The 26,397-nt window shown below is 40.3% G+C and overlaps 1 protein-coding gene across 3 annotated transcripts in view; it reads left to right on the top strand.

The window, feature by feature from the left end:
* The first annotated feature begins 719 nt into the window (after positions 1-719).
* The window catches only part of SLC12A1 (solute carrier family 12 member 1), a 122,762-nt gene continuing 97,084 nt past the window's right edge, over positions 720-26,397 (top strand). For all 3 annotated transcript variants that reach the window (XM_044279630.1, XM_044279631.1, XM_044279632.1), the window contains exons 1-4: positions 720-853; positions 2,163-2,677; positions 17,369-17,491; positions 18,510-18,585. In XM_044279630.1, coding sequence (XP_044135565.1) covers positions 2,303-2,677; positions 17,369-17,491; positions 18,510-18,585 — 574 coding nt within the window. In that variant the 5' untranslated portion in view covers positions 720-853; positions 2,163-2,302. The remainder of the gene's footprint in view (positions 854-2,162; positions 2,678-17,368; positions 17,492-18,509; positions 18,586-26,397) is intronic.

Here is a 26,397-nt window from a genome sequence, read left to right as displayed (position 1 = left end):
AGTACCTCAGGGGTCTGTATTGGGCCCTATTCTCTTCAATATATTTATTAATGATCTTGTAGAAGGCTTGCACAGTAAAATATCAATTTTTGCAGATGACTAAAATGCAGAAGGATTTTTTTTCCCCCTTAAGTGGGTAAAATTGGCTTCTACCTCACAGGGTTTTTTTTTTTTCTTCCTCTGGATCAACTTGCAGGATGACAGGCCAAACTGGATGGACAAATGTCTTTTTTTGGCCTTATATACTATGTTACTATGTTTTAGCCTAGAAAAAATGCATTAAAACTTTATGTGTGTATTAAGTCTAATAGATTTGGTTTTGGCCTTACTCAATTTTATTCTGTTGAGAGAAAATAAATATCATTGAATGCATTTTAATTTCAACCAGGATCTATTTTCCAATAACCTTAATAACTTTCCTCACTAACATTCAAGCGTGCGATATCAATAGCGTGTTACAGTTATAAATGCCATTGCATTTTATTATGTCATTTTACATAGGTTGTAAATCCAGTTAAGGTTCTAGATTGGGGATGTAATATTTTTTTTTTAAATGTACAAGTGTCCTTCTAGTTTTCCTCCAAGTACACTGGAATTAGTCTATTTGTCTGCAGGTTGATGTTTAACAGTTGGATTGTGCGAGTAAGCCATTAATGAGCTCCCTTCCAAATGGTGCTACTGGGCTTGTGACTGGTAGAGGTGCATTGGGTTTTCCATTGTGCTCAACCAATAACATCTTCCACTGACTAATGAAGGGCAGGGTGGTGTCCAGCCAGGATGATATAAAAGCTCAGGCTCTAATTTCTAGTGCATTTCTGATTCAGAGAGCACCCCGCATTCTGCAGATTGGAAGGTTAGTAATATCCGCAAAGATCATATGTGTTTTAGTAGATATTTATATTTTTATGTAGTGTCTTTTAACTTATAAACTCGTGATTGATTTTCATCCTATGTATCACTTTGTAATTTATTTGATTGATACAAAGGACATCTAATGTCTCATGACACAGCTTGTACCAGCTTCCTTGTTTCTACCTTATATTATAAAGTGTAACCATAAATAAGCATAATTGTGATATCGCATGTAACATCTGGACAGAGCAGAAACGGTTCCAGCACTGCGCTTTTCATAAGAAATTCCTCTTTATTCTTGTAACAAATATCCAAGTGCAGACAAATCCATACAGCAAGCGATAGTTTACGCGTTTCGAACAACAATGTCCTTAGTCGTGTCCGAAACGCGTAAACTATCGCTTGCTGTATGGATTTGTCTGCACTTGGATATTTGTTACAAGAATAAAGAGGAATTTCTTATGATAAGCACAGTGCCGGAACCGTTTCTTCTCAGTTCACTTACCACATCAAGGCTTTGCTTGTGGATTCAGAGCATGCGGGGTAGATGCGACAAAGGTGAGCTGGAAATGCAACTTTGGTCATTGCACATGTAACATCTGTCTCAATGCCACATGAGATGTGCTGCGACTGCAACATGATTAGAGATGAGCGAATTTCATATTTGAAATTCGTTCACACTTTGTTTGGTGGTAAAAGGTGAATTGCGTTATGGATTCCGTTACCACGGACCATAACGCAATTCTATGATGGAGGCATTCCATTATTCATTTTGTCATAATAGAAGTCTATGGGCTGCTAAACAGATCCGTCCCGTTTTCGTTATGCAGGGGGTGGCATCTCAGAAAAATCGGCACCAATGATTCATTCCTGATAACGGCCTGATGTTTTCTGCCTGGGGACAAATGATTAATACTATAATCACTCATCCCCATACAGGTTCTGTGTTTCCAGGCAGCAGATCCTGGTTTACACAGGATGATCTGTCCAAAAACAATGATTTTGGGTACCACATCAATGATGTGTTTGCTTCTTTATCGAGTGATCTGTGACACCTTTACACGGTTCAGTTACAGAGAACAACCATTCCTAGCAATGCTCCTTCCTAATACTTGTTCCTATCATCAGCCAGCTTAAAGGGGTGTTAAAAAAATAAATCTAAAAGTAAGATTACTATTAAATGGATGACCACAATATAGAGAACTCTGGTCGAAAGACTCATTTCACCCTCCTTTATAAAAATTTATATTTCCATAAATAAGGAAAATTACCTTAATTGAGTTTCTTTTTTTTGTTTCCTTTTTTTGTAGACTTGGAGAAAGCGAAAGAAGAACACAGAAGAATATACAAGTTTTGCACTTAAAATAATGAACCTATAAGATATCAGAGGGAAAGTTCTATAGTTTTAGCATTGGGCATTCACTCGTCAGTATAACGTCATAAGATCACAATGAATAATTCCCCACAGTCATTTGCAGACACAGCTCCCCTTAGTCCAACACGTTTTCAGGTCCATGTGATCAGTGAAGGTTATGACAATCCCACCTGTGAAGGAGATAAGGACCCTCCACAGTATGAAGAGACATCTTTTGCTGGTGGAGACAGACTTAGAATGTTCAATATCCTGCACAATGGAGACACTATTAAGACAGAAGGAAGTTTCCATCCTTACGACACTCACAATAACACATATTACATGAAAACATTTGGTCACAACACCATGGATGCTGTTCCCAAGATTGACTATTATAGAAACACTGGCAGTGTCTCGGGGATCAAGAAAACCCGACCGAGTCTGGCAGAAATCCATGAGCAGCTGTCAAAGGTAAGTCGCTTAGTAAGTACTCTGCGTTTCATCTTATTTCTTTTCTTTATTGCAAAGTAAACCTAACACCATCCATGGGTCAGATGGCCAATTACACACACAGATCTCTTGTTATACACACCAACTATTGGTCTGACTGGATAGATATTGGTCAGATAATCTGTTGGTGTAATACAGCCCCTCTCCGTACAGTATTAGAACAAAGTTTTATGCAAATCGACTTCGGATGTTTCATCCGAAGTCGATTCGCTCATCCCTAATTATAATATGTATTCAATGCGTTTGCATTAATGATGTGAATACATTTCTAGGTGTGCGGGAAGGTTGATTTATTTACCCACAACAATTTTCTTACGCAAGATATCAGAAAAATATGTCCATAAAGTGGATTTCTATGTCTTTGCTACTATTACTGTATGTACAGGTGAACAGGTGCACCGCTGTATGGGGAAAATCTGTGAATAAGGCTTTATGCACACGACTGTATTTTTCATCCGCGTACTATCTGCATTTTATGTGGATAACACACTGGCCTATTCATTTCTATGGGGCCATGCACACGTCTGCATATTTTGTGGATCCGTGTGGCTGTTCTGCAAATTATAGACCATATTCTGGTCCATTTAGAAGATGAGAATAACTATTTATATTGATGGGAGTGAGACAAATGTAGAATAGACACGGAAGGTATCAGTATTTTGCGGATCCGTGGTTTGTGGACCAACACATAGGGTTGTGTGAATGAGGCCTTAGACACAGAACTTAACTAGCACAGTTTCTCCTTCATTTTGAGGATTGGTAAGTGCCCTGGCCGTTGTAATAAGTAGTGGCACCTTTAGTTCTAGTAGCGGTACAGCACAGTAGTGACAAGTTGCAGGACAACCATTTAGAAGGTTAGATTGTACATACAGTGATGCATTGTCTTATGTTTATGTAAGAACGATCAGTTTAATGTATGAGAAACAATGATTTTGCCTTTTATTATCCCTTTGTTCACCGTACAGAGACATTCCTAAATTTTTGTTCAAGTAATCACTGCAACTATTTACAAACGGGTCTTAAGTGATAATATCAGTTGATTCCTTAACCCTTTCATGCTCCTTGATGTAGATGTATGTCACAGGTGTGTAATGGTCTACACACCTGTGGTTACACACCTATGGTTACACGGGACGATATTACAGAAGATTGTAAGCGTTCCTTCCCGACAATCTGCTGATCGCTAGTGTAGGAGACCGCAGCAGTTACATGCAGTGATCTCCTCCAGAGTATGGGAAGGAGCGATCGCTAATGCCATCGCTCTTCCCCATACTGACTCGTTTGCCGGCAGCAGATCGTGTTTATGCAGCACAATCTGCTGTCAAGTAAGGAGGATTTTTGTGTTCGCACAAACAATCCAATTACCCAATGAATGTGCGTTTCAGTCGTTCATCAGGTAGTCGGCGGGACATTTACACCGCCTGATCATCGCTAACAGGCTTTACTATGAACACTCGTTAGCAATGATCTATGCGATTCTCGACCTGCATAAAGGGCCCTTAAGAAGTGTGTGGAGCAGGAGCTGAGCTTGCTGCATACATGGCAAATGCCAGGGGTGTTACATAGCTGACCCCCACCTACAGCGGGCGAGATTGGAAATAACTCTGATCCTGGTTGTTTAACCCCCAATAGTAGTGCCATCTGAGTGGTTAGACAGAAGGAGGGAGCTTCCCATGTCCCTGACCGCCCCCCCCTTGACACAAATTGGGGGGCATTGCAGTGTATTATACACGCAAACACAAGTTCACATCTCTTAAGGGGACTAAAAAAAGTAAATAAATATTTTACAAAATATAACAAAACATAAATATTTAAAAATTCCCCCATTCCCCATTTAACATATAAAAGTAACAGTAAAAAAAATGTATAAAATTGGTATCACTGCGTATAAATATGTCCAAAATATCACATTATTTATCTAGCACAGTGAACAAAGTATAAATAGAAACATTCCTAATACCAGAATTGACATTTGTTGGTCACCTGACCTTCCACAAAAAAAATGATTTAAAAGCCATTTATACCTAAAAATAGGACCAATAAAACTATAGCTCACCCTAGAAAAAAACGATCCTGTAGCTCTAAAAAAATAAAAAAAAGTTATCGAAATATAGCAGCAACACAAAGCAAATATGTATTTTTTTGTATTTTTTTTATATATTAGTGAAACTAAATTATTTTATCACTGATTAATAAAGATCATACCGTAGTTTATGCCTGACAAATCAAAGATTTATGACAGTAGAGAACAGTTATTGGATGTTACTAAATCTTTAAATAAAAAAAAACTGTAAAAAATAAAACCTTAAAACAAAAACATTAAAATTTGGTATCACCATAATTGTATTGACCTGTATTTTCATGTCATTTGTACCACATAGTGAACACACTAGAATTGAGCGAAAAGAGCTTCGAAAGCTTAATCTGAAGTCGCTTCCTTTAAAACTTCGGAATAATACTGTATGGAGATTTGTCTCCATACAGTATTAGACTGTATGGGCTCCGATGAGCCAAAGTTAGTTATTCACGAAGTTGCGTGTGACTTCATTGAATAGTTTCGGTAGTTGATTTTTAAAGTGGAATTTTAAAACTTGCAACTGAAGCTTCAGTTCCAACTAGTACCTCTGACCCGAAGCCGAGTTCGATTTCAAATTTTAAAGTGGTTTTCCACTTTAAAAATAAACTACCAAACTTATTCAACAAAGTCATGTGTGACTTTGTGAATAACTAACTTCGGCTCATCGGAGCCCATACATTCTAATACTGTATGGAGATGAATCTCCGTACAGTATTATTCCAAAGTTTTGAACGAGCATCCGAAGCTCGCTTCGCTCAACTCTAGTGAACACCATAAAAATAAAAACAATGGTTGAATTACAGTATCACAAAATGTTACATAGCGCAGTAAATGGCAATCATCTGTTATCCCTACTGGAATATGTCTAGAAAGTCTTAAAGGGTCACTACTATGTCACTCCATGTATTCTACTTCTTGTCCTTGCTGTTTAACTTCCTCTTTATTTGAACTTTTGGCACTGCAAATAGATTTCATTGACTTTTTCAGTCAATTCATTCACTGCAGCCAGAGAGTGCACCCCGTGACTCAATTAGAGCATCATACGTTTTACTGATAAGTGCAACTGCTGTTGTGTGGACATCTTTATCTAGGCCTATCAAGAGAACAACAGAGCTGTCATACTATTATCCTAATCCAATTAATCTACTATTATACAAACAGGAAAAAAACAAAACAAATAAGCCTCAAAAAACAATGCTACACAGCCCGCTCTAATTGAAAAATAACCAATACAAAAACCTTATGAAAGGGAAAAAAATAAGCAGGACTCAGAACCTTGTATATAAAAGGTATTATATTGCAGCATATATAAATAAATATGTAGAGATAAATCATGTAAAATGGGGACAAAACATCTAGATATGGAGCAATGTCCACAAACGCCGTACTGAGTAAGAATCCCAAAGCACCCACATAGCTCCCACAAAAGATGGAAATACATGTACATAACACAAAGGTAGGTAAGCCTGTGCCAATCTAAATAATATCAGGAAATAATGATAGATCTATATAGCAAACCTAATGCTACAGAGTGGATGAAGTAACATACCCACTCAAAGGGTTAACCACCCCTAAGTTGCTGTAGGACCAGGAGAAACATAAGGAAAAAGAAAAATATCCAAATAAATATAACAAAAACCTAGGTCAGGACAATAACCAACCTGTCAACATGTTTGAGGGAGCGTGGTGCAAGGGGTCCAAGAACACACCTCAACACGGAATTCGCCTTCGCTTCATGAGGAGGCTTAATATGGACGCAGTCGTATTTCTGTTTGATAAATGACCCCCAAAAATTTGTCTTATCCTTGAGTCCAAAAATAGTCTGGTCCTTAAAGGGGTTGTCAGAAAAAAATTAAAAATCTAGGACAATCCATACAATGTCTTAAAATAAAAAAATATATACTCACCTGTTTCTCCAAAGCTGTCCTCAAAGGACGGACTAGCCATAGACCCTACAGGGAAATTTCCTGGTGGGCCAATTACCAGCCCTCCTCATGACCACCAGCCAGGTACATAAAGATCTGATACTTTCAGCATTAATTAATGTAGGAGCATCAAGCATTTATGCACCTGGCCAGTTGCTACAGGTGCCCTCCTGAATTCAACTATATTGTTGTCCTCAGGACGGTGATACAATGTGATACTCTGGCAAGGTGGCAGCATTTTGTGTTGCACTGTGGTATTTGGTTCTGTTTGGGCAGTATTTTGTTCTGTAGTACGGTAGGCCCTGCCTACTCATGTTGTACCTGTCGACTTGTGTTGCCATCTTCTGTCTATCTGGTCCCATCTACAACATTGGTGTCAGGTTGGGTGAAACGCCAATTGGGTGAATACGCAGGCACCAGGAGACCGTTCCCAGGCCGAGTTCCCAGGCTAAATGCCGAAAACGTTCTATTTAATTTGAACTGGAAATCCGCTTGCTTAATAAAATACTACACTTGAAGCAATTCAGTGGCGTACAGAAGTCTATATTGTAGATTTCCCATCTACAATATGGAGCCACTTTTAGTTTTTTTCCAGGGCCACTTGAAGTTCCCAGCCCGCTCCTGCTGTTCTCTACTGCACAGGTCTAGTAACCCCCCTCAGTTGTGTAAAATAAAAATCATGTTATACTCACCACTTTCTCCAGCACCATTGGTCCGTTTCCCTACTGCTGTATGTCTTTTAAATGGCACATGACTACCACAGCCAATCACTGTCCTCAGAGGTCTACAACTGAGGACTGTGATTGGCTGCAGTGCTGAGGTACCGAATCCAGGCACATCACAGCAATCAGCAATGTGTATGGTTATGTCTCTGAATTCAGCACCTCATCGTTGCAGTCAATCACAGTCCTCATCTGTAGACTGCTGAGGACAGTGATTGGCTGCAGAAGTCATGTGCAGTATCTAGGCACATCACCACTGTAGTTTTGATTTTGTTTCTTTTTGCCAATTGGGGGGAAAAGGGGGGAGCAGACCAGGGCAGCAAAGAACAGCGCTTTAGAGTGTATACTTTTTTTAATTTTTTTTTTACTATAAGACATTTTAGGGTTGTCCAGGATTATTAATTATCTCTGACAACTCCTTTAATTGGTTATTGATTAGAACATTTCGATATTTGTCTGTCTCTATGATTTCCATGCACTGTGGAGGAGACAGTCAGCGTGGCCCAGATTGTTTGCCTCCTGCCACAGTATTGTGGTGCTAAAACTGGGTCATACAAATAAAACGGCATGTTAGATTTGATGCCAGAATTGTACCCAACTAAAATACCATACTAAGGCTCAATTCACATGTCTGCAATTTTGTTTCCGCATTTTGCGGAACGGAATTGCGGACCCAATCATTTTTATGGGGCCGCACGATGTGCTGCCAGGATCCGGAAATGCAGATCCGCACTTCCAGGTTCACAATTCCGTTCCTGAAAAAAATAGAACATGTCCTATTCTTGTCTGCAATTGTGTACAAGATCAGGCACTTTTTATTTAGTGCCGGCGAAGTGCGGTCCGCAAAATGCAGAACGCAGGGATACAATAATGCACACTTACCACTGACTAATGTTAACAATACATACATTAGGAAATTGGAGGCCAGATAGAAAGAATGATTATTGTACATCAGGATCGTCACTTGACGAGAGAATCACATAGAAAGGGAACGCTTTTGCTGTTTTGTTATGCAGCCAGACACTTGCGATAGATTTATCAGGCGCTCCTGTTGTTGGGGTTATTTGCAGTGTCTGAACCAGCCATACAATTTCTTGATTTGGATACATTATCATAAAACACTTTGTTGCTGCATTTTGATCAGCCTGTATCTAAAAACTTTCAGGTGGAACCAGATTAAAAAAAAAAAATGGTATATATAATAGAATAGAAATCATCCATCTACTGAAGGCATGGGACATTTATTAGGAAAAAGTTCTGGGCATACATTAAGGGTGAATAGTATAATCTTGTGTGCATACGGGAGAACACTGAGCCGAGTGCTGTATGAATTTCCATAAATAAAATCAGGTTGGCAGCCCCTGTAAATATAGAAGGAGGCGATTTGCATAATGGTACATGCTGAAATGAACAAGTCAATGCGTCAATCCATCTTCACCAAGATGACATGTTCTGATGAAGTTGGATTGACAACACCCAAATGTTGATTAGTTTATGTGAATAAATCTTTTCAAAATTGAATGTTGTCCGAGGTTTATTCCTTAAGCTGAGATGCGGGGACAGAGATATGTCATCTGGTATCAGTACATTTACTTGTGTTAATAAATAATGACATTCAATATCGTAGACCCTGTCTGAGGAACTAAAACGCAGTCCATGATTTTGCGCGCAGTGCGCTTTACGTTCAGTATAAACTTTTGACTATTCCGCCTCAAGGATAAAAGGTTATTCTTCTAAATTCTATATAATTCACCGACAACTGACCAAGTGGTGTTCTTAATCAGTCTGTAGGTACTGATCCTGACTTATAGACTTTGCATCAGGGCCGAGTAAATCACACGCTAACTGTGCCAAATGGCTGCATATATTTGACACTTTTTGTGCACTAAATTCTAAAGGGACATTTATGAAAGAAAGTGAATCTTACCTACTGCTAGGTATATACAAAGTTTATGGGAAGATCAACGAAATAACACCGACCATTTTTGAACAGGTTACTGCGCATGTCTGAAGATCAATTGCATCTGCACTATATTACGGACTATCTGTTTAAGGCCTCTTTCACACTACAGTATGTCCATTTCAGTGTTTTGCGGTCCGTTTTTCACGGATCCATTGTTCCGTTTTTTTGCTTCCGTTGTGGTTCCGTTTCCGTTCTGTTGTTCCGTTCCGTTTTTCCATATGGCATATACAGTATACAGTAATAACATAGAAAAAATTGGGCTGGGCATAACATTTTCAATAGATGGTTCAGAAAAAACGGAACGGAAACGGAAGACATACGGATGCATTTCCGTATGTGTTCCGGTTTTTTTGCGGACCCATTGACTTGAATGGAGCCACGGACCGTGATTTGTGGGCAATAATAGGACATGTTCTATCTTTCAATGGAACGGAAAAACGGAAATACGGAAACGGAATGCATACAGAACACATTCCGTTTTTTTTGCGGAACCATTGAAATGAATGGTTCCGTATACGGAACGCAAAAAACGGACCGCAAAACGGAAAAAAAAAACGGTAGTGTGAAAGAGGCCTAAATCTTACCTCGTTCAACCTGGGAGAAGAATATCAAAAAGTCAACATGTAGCTACATTGTGTAGCAGGATCCCATCTTAGAATCTTTCTGATAAGTCTGATGAGTTTGTGATAAGGCTCATTTGCCCAACGTGGTGAGATCTTGATAGACATTCACCATAGTGCATACCACAGTTACCAACAGAATAGACCTCTACCCTTCCACCTGCTCTTTCCTCTTTCGTTGTATTTCTTAAAGTAGCATTCTCCAACCAGTGGATTGGGAGGCACATGTGGTTCTCAAGTCCCTGTATGTGACCACCCAGCTGGTGGCAGCCGGATGTTATGGTGCATTGGTGGCACCAGTGATGTCACAGCATTAGTAGAACCAGTAGGGTCAGAACCATTTTACTGGCAGTTAAGATTAGGGTTAAAGCCATATTGTCCGATCATATATTTACTTGGCTTTTTCCATTTTACTATTCAATGTAGCTCAGCTCATTCTGCTCCACTGTTTCTGTAAGGCCTCATGCACACTACAGTTTTTTTTTTAAGGTCCGCAAAAACGGGGTCCGTAGGTTTGTGATCCGTGACTGTTTTTTCATCCGTGGGTCTTCCTTGTTTTTTGGAGGATCCACGGACATGAAAAATGAAAAAAAAATCTAAGTCAAGTTTGCCATTGAAATGATAGGAAAAAAAGGACACGGATCACGGACACGGATGACAATCTTGTGTGCATCCGTGATTTTTCACGGACCCATTGACTTGAATGGGTCCGTGAATCGTTGGCCGTGAAAAAAATAGGACAGGTCATATTTTTTTCACGGCCAGGAAACACGGATCACGGATGCGGCTGCCAAACGGTGCATTTTCTGATTTTTCCACGGACCCATTGAAAGTCAATGGGTCAGCAAAAAAAACGGAAAACGGCACAACGGCCACGGATGCACACAACGGTCGTGTGCATGAGGCCTTACTTCCATTCACTTCTATGGGAATTACGGAAACAGCTTAACACAGTCACCTTGGCTGTTTCTGTAATCTGCGGTATTCTGATCTCAACCATTAATAGCTGAAATGGGAATAACCCTTTAATGCCTCTTTTTTTTTTTTTTTTTTAAACAATGTACAACTGAACGTTATTTATATATTAACGGGTATTCCTCTTGTGGCAAGTTATCCCCTATCCACAGGATAAGAAGTAACTAGATGGTGGAGGTTCTACCACTGGAATCCCTACGTGGACTCCATTCCCCTGCGGGACACTCAAAATGAACAAAGCGGCAGGTCCTGCATGTAGTCCGCCCTTCCTGCACCCCCATTCTTCTCTATGGCAGATACTAAGATAGCCATGTGCAGTGCTCAGCTATTTCCAGGACTCCCATAGAAATGAATGGAGCAGCAATGTGCATGCCCAACAGAGGACCTCTGTTCTCAGGATCGGTGGGGGTCCCAGTAGTACTAGTTATCCCTTATCCTGTAGATATCCTGGTTATAACTTGCCACAACCGGAAACCCCTTCAAATATTCTGCAGGAAATATGATCATAGTAAGCGGGTATTCACATTCACATTTGTTGTAGAAATCGCTGTGAATCATGGGGATATTTTGGTGGCATAGATTTCTGCCAGTCCCGTGGAACAGTCACAGAAATGTCTGCAACAAATATGTTAGACTTCATACAGTCAAAAAGGACAAAGAAAGTTATTTTAATAACACAAATGTGGTTACTATTATTTTAGCTCCAGTTATGGATATATTTAATTGCCTATGTGAATGTTACACTACATTATACATTCCATTCCACTACCTTTATATGAAGCAATGTAAAATGAGGGGAACTGCCTGTGTGGTCCCTCAGGGGATGAATCTATAGAGTTCCGTGCTTTATGACTTATAGGTTTCTTAGGGCAGCTCTGCTGGTAAATGAGTAATTGTAGCTGCAAACACAGGAATTCAGAGCGCATTAATAGGACATTAAGAAGCGTTATTTATGGTAATGGAGTGTGAAAGTATGCATTAATTCTGATAATGCAGGAATCAACTGGTTTCAGGTGGCAATAATTGAAGGATTTTCTTTAACGGTTAAAATTTGGCTCCGTGCTTTTGCTACAAATAGAATTATACATATTCATTGGTTGGGATGCTTTCCTGCGCATGGTGTTAAAAACTTCCCTATCAATAAAAACAGGAAAGCATTGAATAGTTGTACTAAGGGCAACTCAACATTTTCATGAATAATCACCATTTCTGTGCTAGATCAATATTAATATACCAGGGTTGGGCAATGAAATATGAGTTATTTATACAGTGCCATCATCTTCTGTGCCACTGTACTGGAGTGAGTACCTCACATACAGCTTTATACTTGCAGCGAGCCCAGAGAAGAGCAGAGGGGAGCACAGGAGTGATAGTAGCAAGAATAGTGGTCATAGTAGTCCCTCGCTCTGTCGCACCCCTGGGCACCCCTGTTCTTTCCTTCTGGGCATTCTCTGGTCTTGAGGTTCTTCTACCTGGTTTTGGCTGAGGTGCCCTTAATGTTGAGGGTTGCGTTGAGGTGCAAGGCATGGTCCCTCATACAGCTGTAGATGTAGATGTCCCACCTGTGCCCATATTGCGGCACTCAAACAGCGGGTCCGCATTTTGCGGTCCCCAATGCATGGCACGGGCGACAAGCCTTCGTGTGCATGAGCTGTAACAATGCAGGGAATAATGAGGCCAGGTTAAGAGCAGAACGGTTCTTTACTGAAGAATTAAGTTCAGGCACTTCAGTTACAGTTCTCAGCATGCATTTTGGCAGATGTTACACAAGTGCACTTTGGACTGTTCTTATGGGTGACATGGCTGCACAGGTAGTTAATAGGCCAAGGGGCTTCTTTAGAGCAATTCTCAAAGTGCACTGTTCTAGCTGCCTTTTCCATAAGCCTCCAGAAATGAGGGTACACGCTTTCTCTGGTGTGATGCAATCACAGGATGGACCCTAACAGCAGACTACGCTCTGCATCTTTCTTGAACAGGTTGTCATACTCACAGTTTAAGTTTTCCCCAATGTCCTCGGTGGGATGTGGAACAGTAGACATATCTGGATTTCTGCTTTTTGTAAACTTGTCCAGGGCCTGAAGCCTTTACACTACTGAACAGCTTCTCATAATGCAGTTTACCTCTACCTAATGTCTACTTTTCTCCTCTTTCTTCTGTCCTGCTTTTCCAGTAAGGTTCTTTTCTGGCCTGGCATAATCTTATCCAGGACTGGCTACCCCATTTTTGCATCTGCTTCACTGGACTGCAATCTGTTTCAGACTAGACTTACTAGAATCGTAGAATGTTCCCACTCCTCCTTTCTATATAGAGAGCGTGACAGCAGCCCCATCAGAAATGCATTTACCATACAAAAATACAGGTCCAGGCTATTTGAGATATCAGGACTCAGTGCTTCCCTCACGATCTACTGTGGATGGTCAATCACAGCACTAGATACTGACATAGGGCGCCTTGCGTGGCATACACTGTTTCTTCCTTACTATTTGTCAAACTACTGACGGCCTGCACTCTCACGGTGCCCAGCGCAGAATGAAAGTAGTTCCAGGCCCTATTCACCATCAGAACGTTGTGTTTGATGGTGTACACAATATCCTGGCGGCGACTATCTACCCTTACCCTAAGTTCACACCTGAGCGTTTTACAGCGCATTCCTACGTGCTGTAAAACGCTCAACAAGGAGAAACCAATGCTTCCCTATGGGAATGGTTCTCACCTGGGCGTTTTACAGCGCATACGATCGCGCTGTAAAACGCCCAACGCTCAAACAAGTTCTTGAGCTTTTTTGGGGTGTTTTGTCGCGCGTTCCCGTACATAGACTTTCGGGAACGCGCGACAATGTGTATTCGCCTGTCTCTGTATGCGCGATTGTAAACGCCGGTACAATCGCGCATACAGAGCGCTCCTTTCAGAACGCTCAGGTGTGAACGCAGGGTTAGTGCCAAGCTCCCCTGAGAGTACGAGCCCCATAGCCGCCGCTACTTCGGTAGTTTCACCAGGGTAATAAAATGACACTTAGCACAACATAAGATATTGAAAATGTCAAGTTATTGTTTGTTACATTCTGACTGTTCAAGCTCTCCATGGGGCTAGCTAAAAAGCCAAACACAAGCGCTTGCCAACTGTGATCCAAAGGTCCATGTTCATCTCAGGAAGGAGCTGGCCCCCGATACACCTTTATGTAGCAAGTTTCAACAATCTGTTTTGTTCCATGTCCAGAAATGCCCTCTGACAGTATCCAGATGTCTGCAGCTTCAATTGCCAACATCATTGCAATCAATACATTGCTACCAAATATTTTTCTGTGAGTCTGCCACTGACCTGTATCCATCTATCTTGCTCATAAATGGGTGAATTCAGAAAGTCTGCTCAGGATTCCAAATAGAGAAATAATCTTTTGGCCTTTTGCCGATTTGCTTCTATCTTCTATGTTGCTGCTGTGTAGGTTTTTTTATTTACTCCAAACCAGTTTATATCCTGCAGAGAAGAGATTTTTGTTTGCTTTGTTTTTATCTTCTCTGTGAAATGAAGCATAATGCTATCAGCATACCCTCTATCAAGTATTTCATAGCTCTTTGTGGAAATAATTCACTTCAATCTCTTTTTCCCATCTCCTCTACATTTTAATAAAGCCACCTAGGTCCAATCTCTGTATCTATAATCCTTTATATTTTAAACTCATATGAGTGTGCTTGTTTCCTACGGTACCTTGCTACTGTTAATGGTCGAGGCTGTGGTTATGCTGACCATTGTGCTTCTGTACTGTGTTACACGTTTTGATCTGTTTTGAACCATATTATACAATGCTATTATTTATTCCTGTTGATTATATAGTGCCAACATGTTCTGCAGCCCTCCCCCCAGGGGGCTAGGAATCTAAGGCTAGCTTCACACTAGCACTAAAATCTTCCAGCAGACTTTTCCTCTGCCAGAGTTCATTGTATTTGTCTGCTTTTTGTCCCCACATATCCCATTATAGTCAAAGATAGTGTCTGGCTATACCAGATACTATCAACTCCGGTAGGCTGCTCCTCTGCCGGTACAGCCTGCTGAAAGATTTTAGTGCTAGTGTGAAACTAGCCTAATATCTGAATGTCAAACTCGCACACTATATAGCACAAACAATATATTATATTTAGGGCAATTATAGGGAATGAGCATTCATCTGAACGTCCGTTCCTGATAATTAGCCCTTGTAAAGGGGCCGTTTCTATCTCTTAGGCTAATAGCTTACCCCTGTCTTATCAATCTGCAGAGTTCTGTAAAATCAGCCCACAGTGTACTTTCCTCAGTCTTTAGTTTTATTCTGAGGCATGCAGGGCTTATTTTATGGATTCTGTAGAAAAAAAAAAAAAAAGAGAAAAAAAACTGGTTCATCACTTATTGTATTATGGATCAATTCTGCCCTAGAAGCATGGATTCTATTGAAAATTTTGGTGACTTACAATAAGACAGTAGACTTATTTCTAAAGGTCTGTAATTTGGATCTGTAGGGGCAATCTGCATCACCATACAGGGTCCAGGCATGTAACTTTGCCATGTGCATGAGCCCTTAGATTTTATTGATATTAATTTACTATAAAAATGATAATTATAATATTTATATAATTGTATGAATGTACTATTAAAAATATGTATGATAAATACCCTCTGTGTATCAATAGCTCCAATGCTACATTCACCATATTGTGAGCTCAAGAAAGCCCACTCAGCTATTATCAGTGACTAGTATTCTCTATGTAAGTGTGTATACATACAAGGCTGTCAGTCACTGGTAGCTGTACACAGGGGAGGTGTCATCAGTGATTGATAGCATTCTCTGTGTGTGTATACATACATGGCTGTCAGTCACTGATAGTTGTACACGGGGGAGGTGTTATCAGTGATTGATAGCATTCTCTATGTAAGTGATTATATATAGATAGCTATAAGTTACTGATAGCTGTACACAGTGGAGGTGTTATCAGTGATTGATAGAATTCGCTGCGTAAGTGTGTATGTATAGATAGCTATAAGTTACTGATAGCTGTACACAGGGGAGGTGTTATCAGTGATTGATGGCATTCTCTGTGTAAGTTTGTATACATAGATAGCTGTCAGTCACTGGTAGTTGTACACAGGGGTGGTGTTATCAGTGATTGATAGCATTATCTGTGTAAGTGTGTATACAGAGATAGCTGTCAGTCACTGATAGTTATACACAGGGGAGGTGTTATCTGTGATTGATAGCATTCTCTGCGTAAGTGTGTATACATAGATAGCGGTCAGTCACAGATAGCTGTACATAGGGGAGGTGTTATCAGTAATTGATAGTATTCTCTGTGTAAGTGTGTATATAGAGATAGCTGTCAGTCACTGGTAGTTGCACACAGGGGTGGTGTTATCAGTGATTGATAGCATTCTCTGCGTAAGTGTGTATACATAGATAGCGGTCAGTCACAGATAGCTGTACATAGGGGAGGTGTTATCAGTAATTGATAGTATTCTCTGTGTAAGTGTGTATACATAGATAGCTGTCAGTCATTGATGGCTGTACTCGGGTAAGGTGATTGATAGCATTTTCTGAGTAATTGTCTATATACGAATCGCTGTTAGTCATGGCCTTGTGTACAACTGAAGTTAGAAAAGCAGAGATATAAAAGTATAAATTACAAGTTTTATTGAATGTTTTAACACTACCACAAAAAATAAATCCATAAATAAATATACAGTATAGCAATCTTCTCATCTCTTTCTGCTGTATAACATGATGCCTGCAGGTTGTCCTGCATTTCGTGATGACAGGTTCTCTTTAAAAAGCCTTTTCAGTGCTGCAATACTTATTATCACCTTCTTTCTTATGGGAAAACAAGCTCCAGACAAAGCCAGTTCATTGCAGGTGAAAGTTAAGTAGAAAATCACTAGAATATTCACGCAAACCAAGAGCATTAAACTAAAAACCAATAAGTTCACTGTAAATGTCATAGCAAATATCAAGCAAATGTCATTTTCCATAAAGAGTTAGGGTACAGGGGTGACTCTGAATAAATCATAACCGTTGGGCTCTGTTCCTATTTTCAATCAAATGAAAGTGTTTCATCAAAAATGCTATAGTATTGTATCACAGTTCCATAGAATTGCCAATGGATTTCTAAGACAATAAGGACTTTGACATTTTCCACAATCTTATTCTCATATCACTCTCACATCTTAGGGAACGGCCATATCTCAATAGTTTTTTAAGTAAGATTTTATCTTCCTCCGAATCAAACCGGGTTTGAGAAAGTTTGAACCTGAGTATTTGTTTTAACTGTGTGACTATAAAATAGTGCTACTTTTCTTCAATGTGAAATAGGTGAATATACCAACATGAATTTTATTCTTAATTATATAGGATGTAGCAGTGACTCCTGGCTCCGTTTCAAATGGAGAAGGTGCTTTGGGCGATGAAGAGCAGAATCAAGAAGAGCAACAGAAGGGAGGATTTGTAAAATTTGGCTGGATAAAGGGTGTTCTGGTGAGTTGGCAGCCTATTGATAGCTGAAATAACAGGAGTTGGCATAGTGCATGGGTTAAATAAATCCTTGTGAACAATAGTGAAGGGGTATTCCCATCTGGACATTTATGGCACATTAATATGATATGCTATAAATGCTCAACAGGTGCAGGTCCCACCTCTGAGTCCTGCTCCTACCTCAAGAACCGGGTCCCACCATAAATGGAGAGCAAGCTGCGCATGTGTGGCTTTCTCCATTCACTGCCATGGGACTTCTGAATATAGTCAAATGCTGGCTCAGCTGTTTTCAAAAGATCCATAGCGACGGATGGAGGGTTGGCTGCACATGCTTAGCGTTGTCTCCATTCATTGCTAGAGGACTTCCAAAAATAGCTGAGCGAGCTCTCATAAGTGAAGGAGAAGATGTTGCGAATGCACAGTGTGTTCTTCATTCATGTTGGAGGCATGTTTTTGAGATAGGAGAAGGTTCTACAGGTGGCACCGGCACCTATCCGACATTTATGGCATATTGCCATATCCTATCAATATGCCATAAATGTCCAGATGAGACAACCCCTTTAAAATCTTAGCTTATACAGATTTTTTATTACAAGATATTTTTGTCTTTCATCTTTACTATTCATATTATAGTACATTGAAAAATAAATTCAAAACTCTGCTAGCTTCTGTGGACCAGAGAGCAGTGTATTGTGGGAACTTATACTCTTAAAACGTAGCCGCTAAGTCACATGTCTGACAGTCGTGTTGAGGAAATCTGCGCTATGTTTTCATGGCAGCAGATATTTTTTAAAGCAACTATCTACATAAATAGATAAAAGTATATGAAATATGTAAAACAAAGTATGTGCAGAAACTTTTTTTGGTACTAGATTTAGATATTTTTTTTAAAAGTAAATTCAGTGACTTGAGAGCTGCTTACATTCTTGCCTTTTAGACTACATTATCTTACTTTAAAAAAGCAGTGAGTAAAATGTAATAATCAGATATTCATCTAATATTTCCTATATTTTTCTAATAGGTCAGATGCATGTTAAATATATGGGGTGTGATGCTTTTCATTCGACTGTCATGGATTGTTGGTCAAGCAGGAATTGGTAAGTGTGTACATGTAGCCTCCACCCGTCATGTGATAGGGCAGACAGCAGTGCTGTATACTTAAAGGGTTATTCCTATCTCCCTAGCTTTTCCCCCCAGATCATGACTATAGGTGAAAATAAACATATCTGGCATTGTAATAGTTTTTTCCTGCTATCCATCTTTTTCACTTGTGCATGGACTGCGGCTTGTTCTCCAGCTTCAGCTGGATTGTGGGTGGCACTAATCCCTTACCAGCACATACACAGCTAGCGGTGCTGTGATGGCATCACATTGGAAGTGCTCACTCCTTGCAAGGAGGTAATGTGCATGCGCAATTGCCCGGCCATGCACAAACCAAAATGCTGAGTTGGAATTGCGCAAGAGCAGCTGTGACCATAGGCAACAGAAGTGATACGTAGCTGGGGACAAGGGAGGGGGGGGGGGGGGAGAAGCAAGAACTAAACATCAGTAAACTGTTGAAAAATCAGTGCATTCGCAAATATTAATATAGATTTTTTTTAATTATCTATCATGTTAAGATGGATTGCTGACATTAGAATACCCCTTTAACTGAGTGCCCAATAGTCCAGGAACAATTACCATGACATTACATTGAAACATTTCTACTGTATATTTGTTTTTGTTGTAAACTTTGCTTGAGGCCTCTTTCACACTGACGTGTGCGGCCCGTTGCCGTATTGCGGCCCGCAAACTGCGGGCCGCAATACACAGGCGCCGTTCCGTGGGCATTCCGCATCACGGATGCGGACCCATTCACTTGAATGGGTCCGCAAATCCGGAGATGCGGAATGGTGCGGAACGGAACCATGGAACGGAACCCTACGGAAGCACTACGGAGTGCTTCCGTGGGGTTTCTTGCCGTTCTTCCGTTCCGCAAAAAGATAGAACTATCTTTTTGCGCAACGGCCGGATCGCAGACCCATTCAAGTGAATAGGTCTGTGAGCCGCTGCGGCTGCCCCACGGACTGTGCTCGTGCATTGCGGCCCGACCAGGCCCGACCAGGCCTGATACGGGACAGAAACATTCCTCCTAGCGCACACCCCAAATGTCATTGTAGACAGTTGTATATATCTTTCACTGACTCCCATTGTAATATATAGTTATATCTTAATGTAACTCAATGGGTATGTGCACACTATGCAGTCATGCAGATTTTAGTGCCGTTTTCACTGCATTTCTACACCAAATCCCCACCAAAAACTGGACAGATTTTGATGCAGATTTGTACCAGATCACGAAATCTGCAAAAAATACTTTCCTGGCACCGACCAATTTTGTTCATACAACTGTGAAAAACCCTTTTAGTTGAGAATCAAATGACCATTATAAACTTGCAAATTCCCCAATAAAACCAACAATGTATCCTGATCTTAATAGGGAAGTCATTTATACAATACAAACTGTGGGGGTCATTTGCTATGCTGAAATACGCCTAAATTAGGGGTATTTCAGTCACTATATGCGACTTTGCCAGGTCTAAATAATTGGGCGTGCTGTGGGCAGGGAAGGGGACGGATCGGCCAGCCTGTCTCATTCACCATTTTTCTGAGCCTGTTTTAGGTGTAGCAAAAGGTCTAAATGTAAGGCTACTTTCACACTAGCGTTAATATTTTCCAGTATTGAGATCCGTCATAGGGTCTCAATATCGGGGGGAAAAAAACGCTTCCGTTTTGTCCCCATTCATTGACCTTGGGGACAAAACGTAACAGAACAGAATGCTCCAAAATACATTCTGTTCGTTTGGTTGCGTTCCCATACCGGAGAGCAAACAGCACCATGCTGCGGTTTTCTTTCTGTCATGGGATGCAGAGCAAGATGGATCCATCACGATCCACAATGCAAGTCAATGGGGATAAATCCGTTTTCTCTGACACTATCTAAAACAATAGAAAATGGATCCGTCCTCCCATTGACTTTCAATGGAGTTCATGACGGATCCGTCTTGGCTATGTTAAAGATAATACAACCGGATCTGTTCATAACCAATACAGATGGTTGTATTATCAGTAACGGTAGCGTTTTTGCTGAACCCTGACGGATCCAGTAAAAACGCTAGTGTGAAAGACAGCTTAGAAGCTGTCTTACATTTAAAAATGGTGCTGGAGACACAAAAGTTATGGAGAGGCCTGAGCCTTTTCATAACTTCAGCGGATCCACTGCCAGTTTAGGGCTTTATTAGGAGCAGAGTCTAAAACGCTGGTCTTAATAAATGTGCCCCTGTATTTTTGGCGTTAATGGGATTCTGTCACCTCTTTTTACCCTATAGAGATGCGAACATGCACGGCTAGATCGCCGCTAGCATGTCCACAATATACCCGTCTCATATAATTGTGTGGTTTTATTTAGGGGGAAAAATGATTTGATATATATGCAAATGAGCCTGGTAAGGAGTCCCAGGGGCTGCACTAACCATTCTGGAGCCCAGCCACGCCCCCCTGTGAAGGAGCCCAGCACCGCCTGCGCCCCCCAAATCTCCTCCTTGCTCACTAAGTCAGATCGCCGTAATCTCGTCATGCGCGAGCTCGCGCATGTGCAGTTCCTGCCCTGATGCCAGCACAGGGAAGGAACACTATGCCGGCACTGCGCATGTGCGAGCGCGCGCATCGCGAGATTACGGCGATCTGGCTTCATGAGCAAGGAGAAGATTGCTGGTTACAGGCGGTGCTGGGCTCCAGAACAGTTAGTACAGCCCCTTGGACTCCTTACCAGGCTCATTTACATATATATAAAATCATTTTTTCCCCTAAATAAAACCACTCAGATATAGGACACATATATTGCGGACATGCTAGCGGCGATCTAGCCGTGCATGTCCGCATCTCTATAGGTTAAAAAGAGGTGACAGAATCCCTTTAAGTACAAATAAAAACTTATACATTTGTCCTTTCATCTTTTGAATATATCTATATATCATAAAAAAGTGCAGCTGTCTTGTATACAAGTTACTAGTATTAATCACTGCAGTATAAAGCAATAAGCCCATGATATTACTTATGGTCATAATGCTGCGTGTCTGACTACATTATGATGGGCTATTACATTGCCTTCCTGGCGGGCTTCTCCCTGTGATACTCATTACTCACACTCAGTGGTTGTGATAAGGAAATGCAATGTTATCTGGTCTTTCAATTTCAAACTGAAATCTCATAACTCAGCATTTCTCAAAAGTTATGCGTATTATGTAATGTTTTCTGTGTGTGCTATTGATTGTTATTGAATAAAATCCCCTATTTCTAATGTTATATTTAGATCATATTTTGTTGGATTAAGGTGGGTTTCACACCCCACAAATGCTGCATTTTTGTAGTGAAATTGGTGACAGTGGTGGAAATTTATCAACACTGGTGTAAAGGAAAACTGGCTTAGTTGACCACAGCAACCAATCAGATGCTACCTTTTCATTTTTCAGAGCTCCTTTGGTAAATGAAAAGTGGAATCTAATTGGTTGCTATGGGCAACTAAGCCAGTTTTCCTTTACACCAGTTCTGATAAATCTCCCACAGTTTTTGGCTCCCTCTTTATAGAGGAAAAACAATGTCTGATAAAAACGTATAACTACAAAACACTACACCAAAAAATGGTTGTAAAAAAAAATGCATGACTTTTAGTATGGGAGCACATTAAGGCTTCATTCCCAAATAGTTTGTAGTAATTTCATATGGGCTTAAACAATGCCGTAAAATTCATGTTTTTTTTTTTACAATTTTTTGTGCCATTTTCTGGTCACGTGTTTTTTTCATACATTTTTGTTCTTATAAAGAAGCCTATGGGAAAATGCATGAACATTTTTTATACTTACAGTACACTGTGTGGAATATATGAGAAAAGGTATTGGCTGCAGAAGAAAAATGGTTGAACTTTTAAGAAAAAACTATGAAAACAAGTTTTTAGCGCACAATTAGAACCAAGCCCGCCAAAAAAAATGTATCCAAAGATGTCCATAGCCTTTAATGTTGAGTACTGTGAAGGGAAAGAAACATGAGAAGAAAATTTAAAGGGGTTTCCCTAGCTCCTGATATTGATTACCTATCCTCCGATAAGCTGATCAAATTCCAATCTGGGGGGTCTGACACCATTCTAGTACTAGCACTTTGATCGGGGCAGGAAGCGCAGCTCCATTCAAAGTGTAGTAATTATACTGGGTTGCTGCAGCTCAGCTCCCTTTCATTTGAATGAGACCTATCCTGAAGATAGGTCATCAATATCAGGAGTGTGGAAAACCTCTTTAACTGTAAACGTTTTGAGACAGATTTCTTCCATTTTTCATATACACATATAACATGCAGAGGCATATACATGTAGAGTAAAGAACATCTCATCTAAGATACTTTACATACAAAATTTAGTGTAAGGGATTGCTCTCTCTCAGGGGGTCGCAATCACAGACTTCTCCTCTGACAACGGAGTTCAAGTTATCTCACCAAGCTGAGGTATCTGGGTGAGATATACACGCCTCCCATCACTTATACTGTACACATCACCACATTAGGTATAAATGTATATGTCCAGGCAAATTATAAAGCTATGCCTCATGATCTTAAAGGCTGTGTACACCTTCTGGGGAATTTTTTTTTTATGATTGCATTTTACACATTTTGGGTTAAAAATTTTTTTTCCAGTTGGTCTTTATTAAAAATATTGAGCCGTTCTGTCACAAAGGGTTAACTTTTTGTCTAGCTTTGTTAATCCTAATTTTTACTTTCACTTTGTGTCAGTCATCTAATACACCTTATCTCTAAACTACTAAAAGGTCATAAACACTTCTTTAAGCCACATTCTTATCAGTAACATAAGAACTGAATTATAATGAGTGTTTATAATGTCCGGTAGCAGAGATAAGGAGCCCGTCAGCTGAGCTGCCTGATGGAACAGAGTGAAAATTCAGAGTCTGCTACTAGAGAAACTCAAAGCTGCAGAGAGACAGGGGTTCAAAATGTTTAATAAAGACCAGTTAAAAAATGTTTAGCTCAAAATGAGTCCAATGCAATAATTCAAAAAATTCCCCCCAAAGCTGTACATAGCCTTTAAAATACAGGACCATAAGTGTTGCAGTGAGGGTACCATACTGACACCTTGCACTGCACATTTTTTAAAATTACAGTTATTTATTCTTAAACGATAGAAAAGGTTCCCTAATTTACAACAGTCCTTTTGATATAAAATATGTATTATGTGCAGGGGGGCATAGCTATAGGGAAAGCGGCTGCTTTGGGGCCCAAACTCAGAAGGGAAACACCTAGAAGGACTAAAAGATTTTATTGTCAGGGCTTCTCAACAGTATTATAAAATGACATTATGTACAAAGACACTGTAGGAAACGGGCGGAGCTGCTGCCGTGCCTTGTCTGACAGAGAGAGATCTTGACTAGCGTGGGGGTTGCATGGGAGGAAAAACATTTGCTGTGGGGCCCAGTCATTTTCAGTTACACCACTGCTCGTTTGAATGGAGCGTCAATGGTTTTGGTTATTGTAGGTGTTTATTTTTGATATTTTCTATGGTATTTTATTTATGAGGTCACAAAAGACTCCTTTCAAAGATCCCCTGGGTGACATTTTACACTGGCAGAACTGATCTGGGTCTGCTAAGATCCAGCAACCCTGCTACGCTCAAAGAGCACATGGTGATCATGTGATCACTGGGTCCAATAGAGGCATTTCCTCTATTCACTGCATAGAGCTCATTGAGCACTCTGGGGGAGATTTATAAAAAATGGTGTAAAGGAAAACTGGCTTAGTTGACCATAGCATCCAATAAGATTCGACCTTTCATATTTCAGAGCTCCTTAAGAAAATGAAAAGGTGGAATCTGATTGGTAGCTTTGGGCAAGTAACCCAATTTTCCTTTACACCGTTTTGTTAAATCTCCCCCATTGTACCCTGGAAAAGAGAAGGGATAAGTAGTCATAAACCACTTCTGTCTTCTATGGATACCTGGCTGCTAGTCTTGAGCAAACTTCAAGTTTGGCGTACAAGGTTCGGATTATCTAAGGCTACTTTCACACTCGCGTTTGGTGCGGATCCGTCATGGATCCATTCAGATAATACAACCATCTGCATCCGTTCAGAACTGATCCGTCTGTATTATCTGTAACATAGCCAAGACGAATCTTTCTTGAACACCATTGAAAGTCAATGGAGGACGGATCCGTTTTCTATTGTGCCAGATTGTGTCAGAGAAAACGGATCCATCCCCATTGACTTACATTGTGTGCCAGGACGGATCCGTTTGGCTCAGTTTCATCAAACGGTCACCAAAACGCTACAAGCAGCGTTTTGGAGTCCTTCTCCAAAGCGGAATGGAGACTGAACTGATGCAAACTGATGCATTCTGAGCGGACCCTTTCCCATTCAGAATGCATTAGAATGCAAACTGATCCGTTTCTGGACCGCTTGTGAGAGCTCTGAACGGATCTCACAAACGAAAAGCCAAAACGCGAGTGTAAAAGTAGACTTAGAATTCCGTTATGGATTCCGCTACCACTGATCATAAGGTTTGGTCCGTGGTAACGGAATCCATAACAGAATTCTTAGATAATCCCAACCGGAACTTTATACGCAGAACTTGAAAACACAAGTTTGCACATCCCTACTGGCTTCCCGACAGCTGGTGACCTAACCTGCTCTTGCTAGATTGCAAAAACAGGATAATTTCTGCAACGACAGATTGGGAATCACCTGTTAAAAACAGAGGCTGGTGTCCTGAGCTTGAAAGTTTAGACATTTTGACACCGTAAGTGTGCTTGCAGATTCTCTTTCAAATGTTTCTTAGCCTGGGCAGGTCATATCGTGCAGTATAGGACCCTAATTAATATTACACCAACCTGGATAAACAATGCCGCTGGGCCAGAACATCAGTAACATGACAAAATAGAACTGTTGCTTTGACTGGATTTTGGCAGGTTCATAAATGATTCTTATTTGCTCAGCAGGAAATCTCTACTGGCCAGTATTATATCTCTAGGACGTGACATAGACGCAGGTTATGCTACAGTCTGCATTAAAATATGAAAAAAGTTCATAATGCCACATGAGAAATTCAATCAAGCAGCCTCGGTTCCTAAAAACGGGAATTAATTTCTCAATCTGTGATGAAAAAAACCTCCTGTGTGACCTTAGTCTTGAGAAACAGGATTTTGCCCATACATCCTCCTAATTGCACAGTGTGCACCGATTGTGGCATAAGGACATTCTTACCCACTGGCACTTTTTAATTGTGCGCTCATCATTCACTTAATGAGAATAGCTTATGCCGGAGCTGTAAAATAGAATTGGGTCATTTGGGATGTATAGAAAGATTGTTTCTTACCAAAGACAAATATTACCAATCGAAAAAATTCTCATTTTCTCTGGCCTGCACTTTAGCATATGTTGTGCCTGACAAATAAGTGCTCGGTGATTTTATGATGCATATCAAATGAAACCTTATAGCCACAGGGGTACAGCCACGTCTCTGTCCTGCCATTAAAAGGGAGCGTTTGAAAGCTGCCAATTCTTAGCTTAGGGCTTTCATGCACAATTAGTTTTCTAAGGGCAGTTTGGTAACTTATTTGGGTCATTAAGAAGTATTACTTTCCTCCCAGGTGTGAGAAAAGCCAGAAGAATATTCCTCTTAGAAGTTATTTATCTTGTGAACTGTGATGAAATTGTTAGATTTCTCTCCAAACGTGCTTCTATCAGTAGTAAACATTTCATATGGTCCTTAATTTAACATAAGCATTTTCAATCTTCTATGAACATGGCTGTGCTGGCAGTCTCCCTGGAGTTGTGGAGAAGTATATTATTTGACTAAATAGTTTTGAATCCATAAG

The sequence above is a fragment of the Bufo gargarizans genome, chromosome 2 (assembly GCF_014858855.1).
Source record: "Bufo gargarizans isolate SCDJY-AF-19 chromosome 2, ASM1485885v1, whole genome shotgun sequence".
NCBI lineage: Eukaryota > Metazoa > Chordata > Amphibia > Anura > Bufonidae > Bufo > Bufo gargarizans.
The sequence above is the reverse complement of the archived record's forward strand: the minus strand, read 5'-3'. Positions and strand labels throughout refer to the sequence as shown.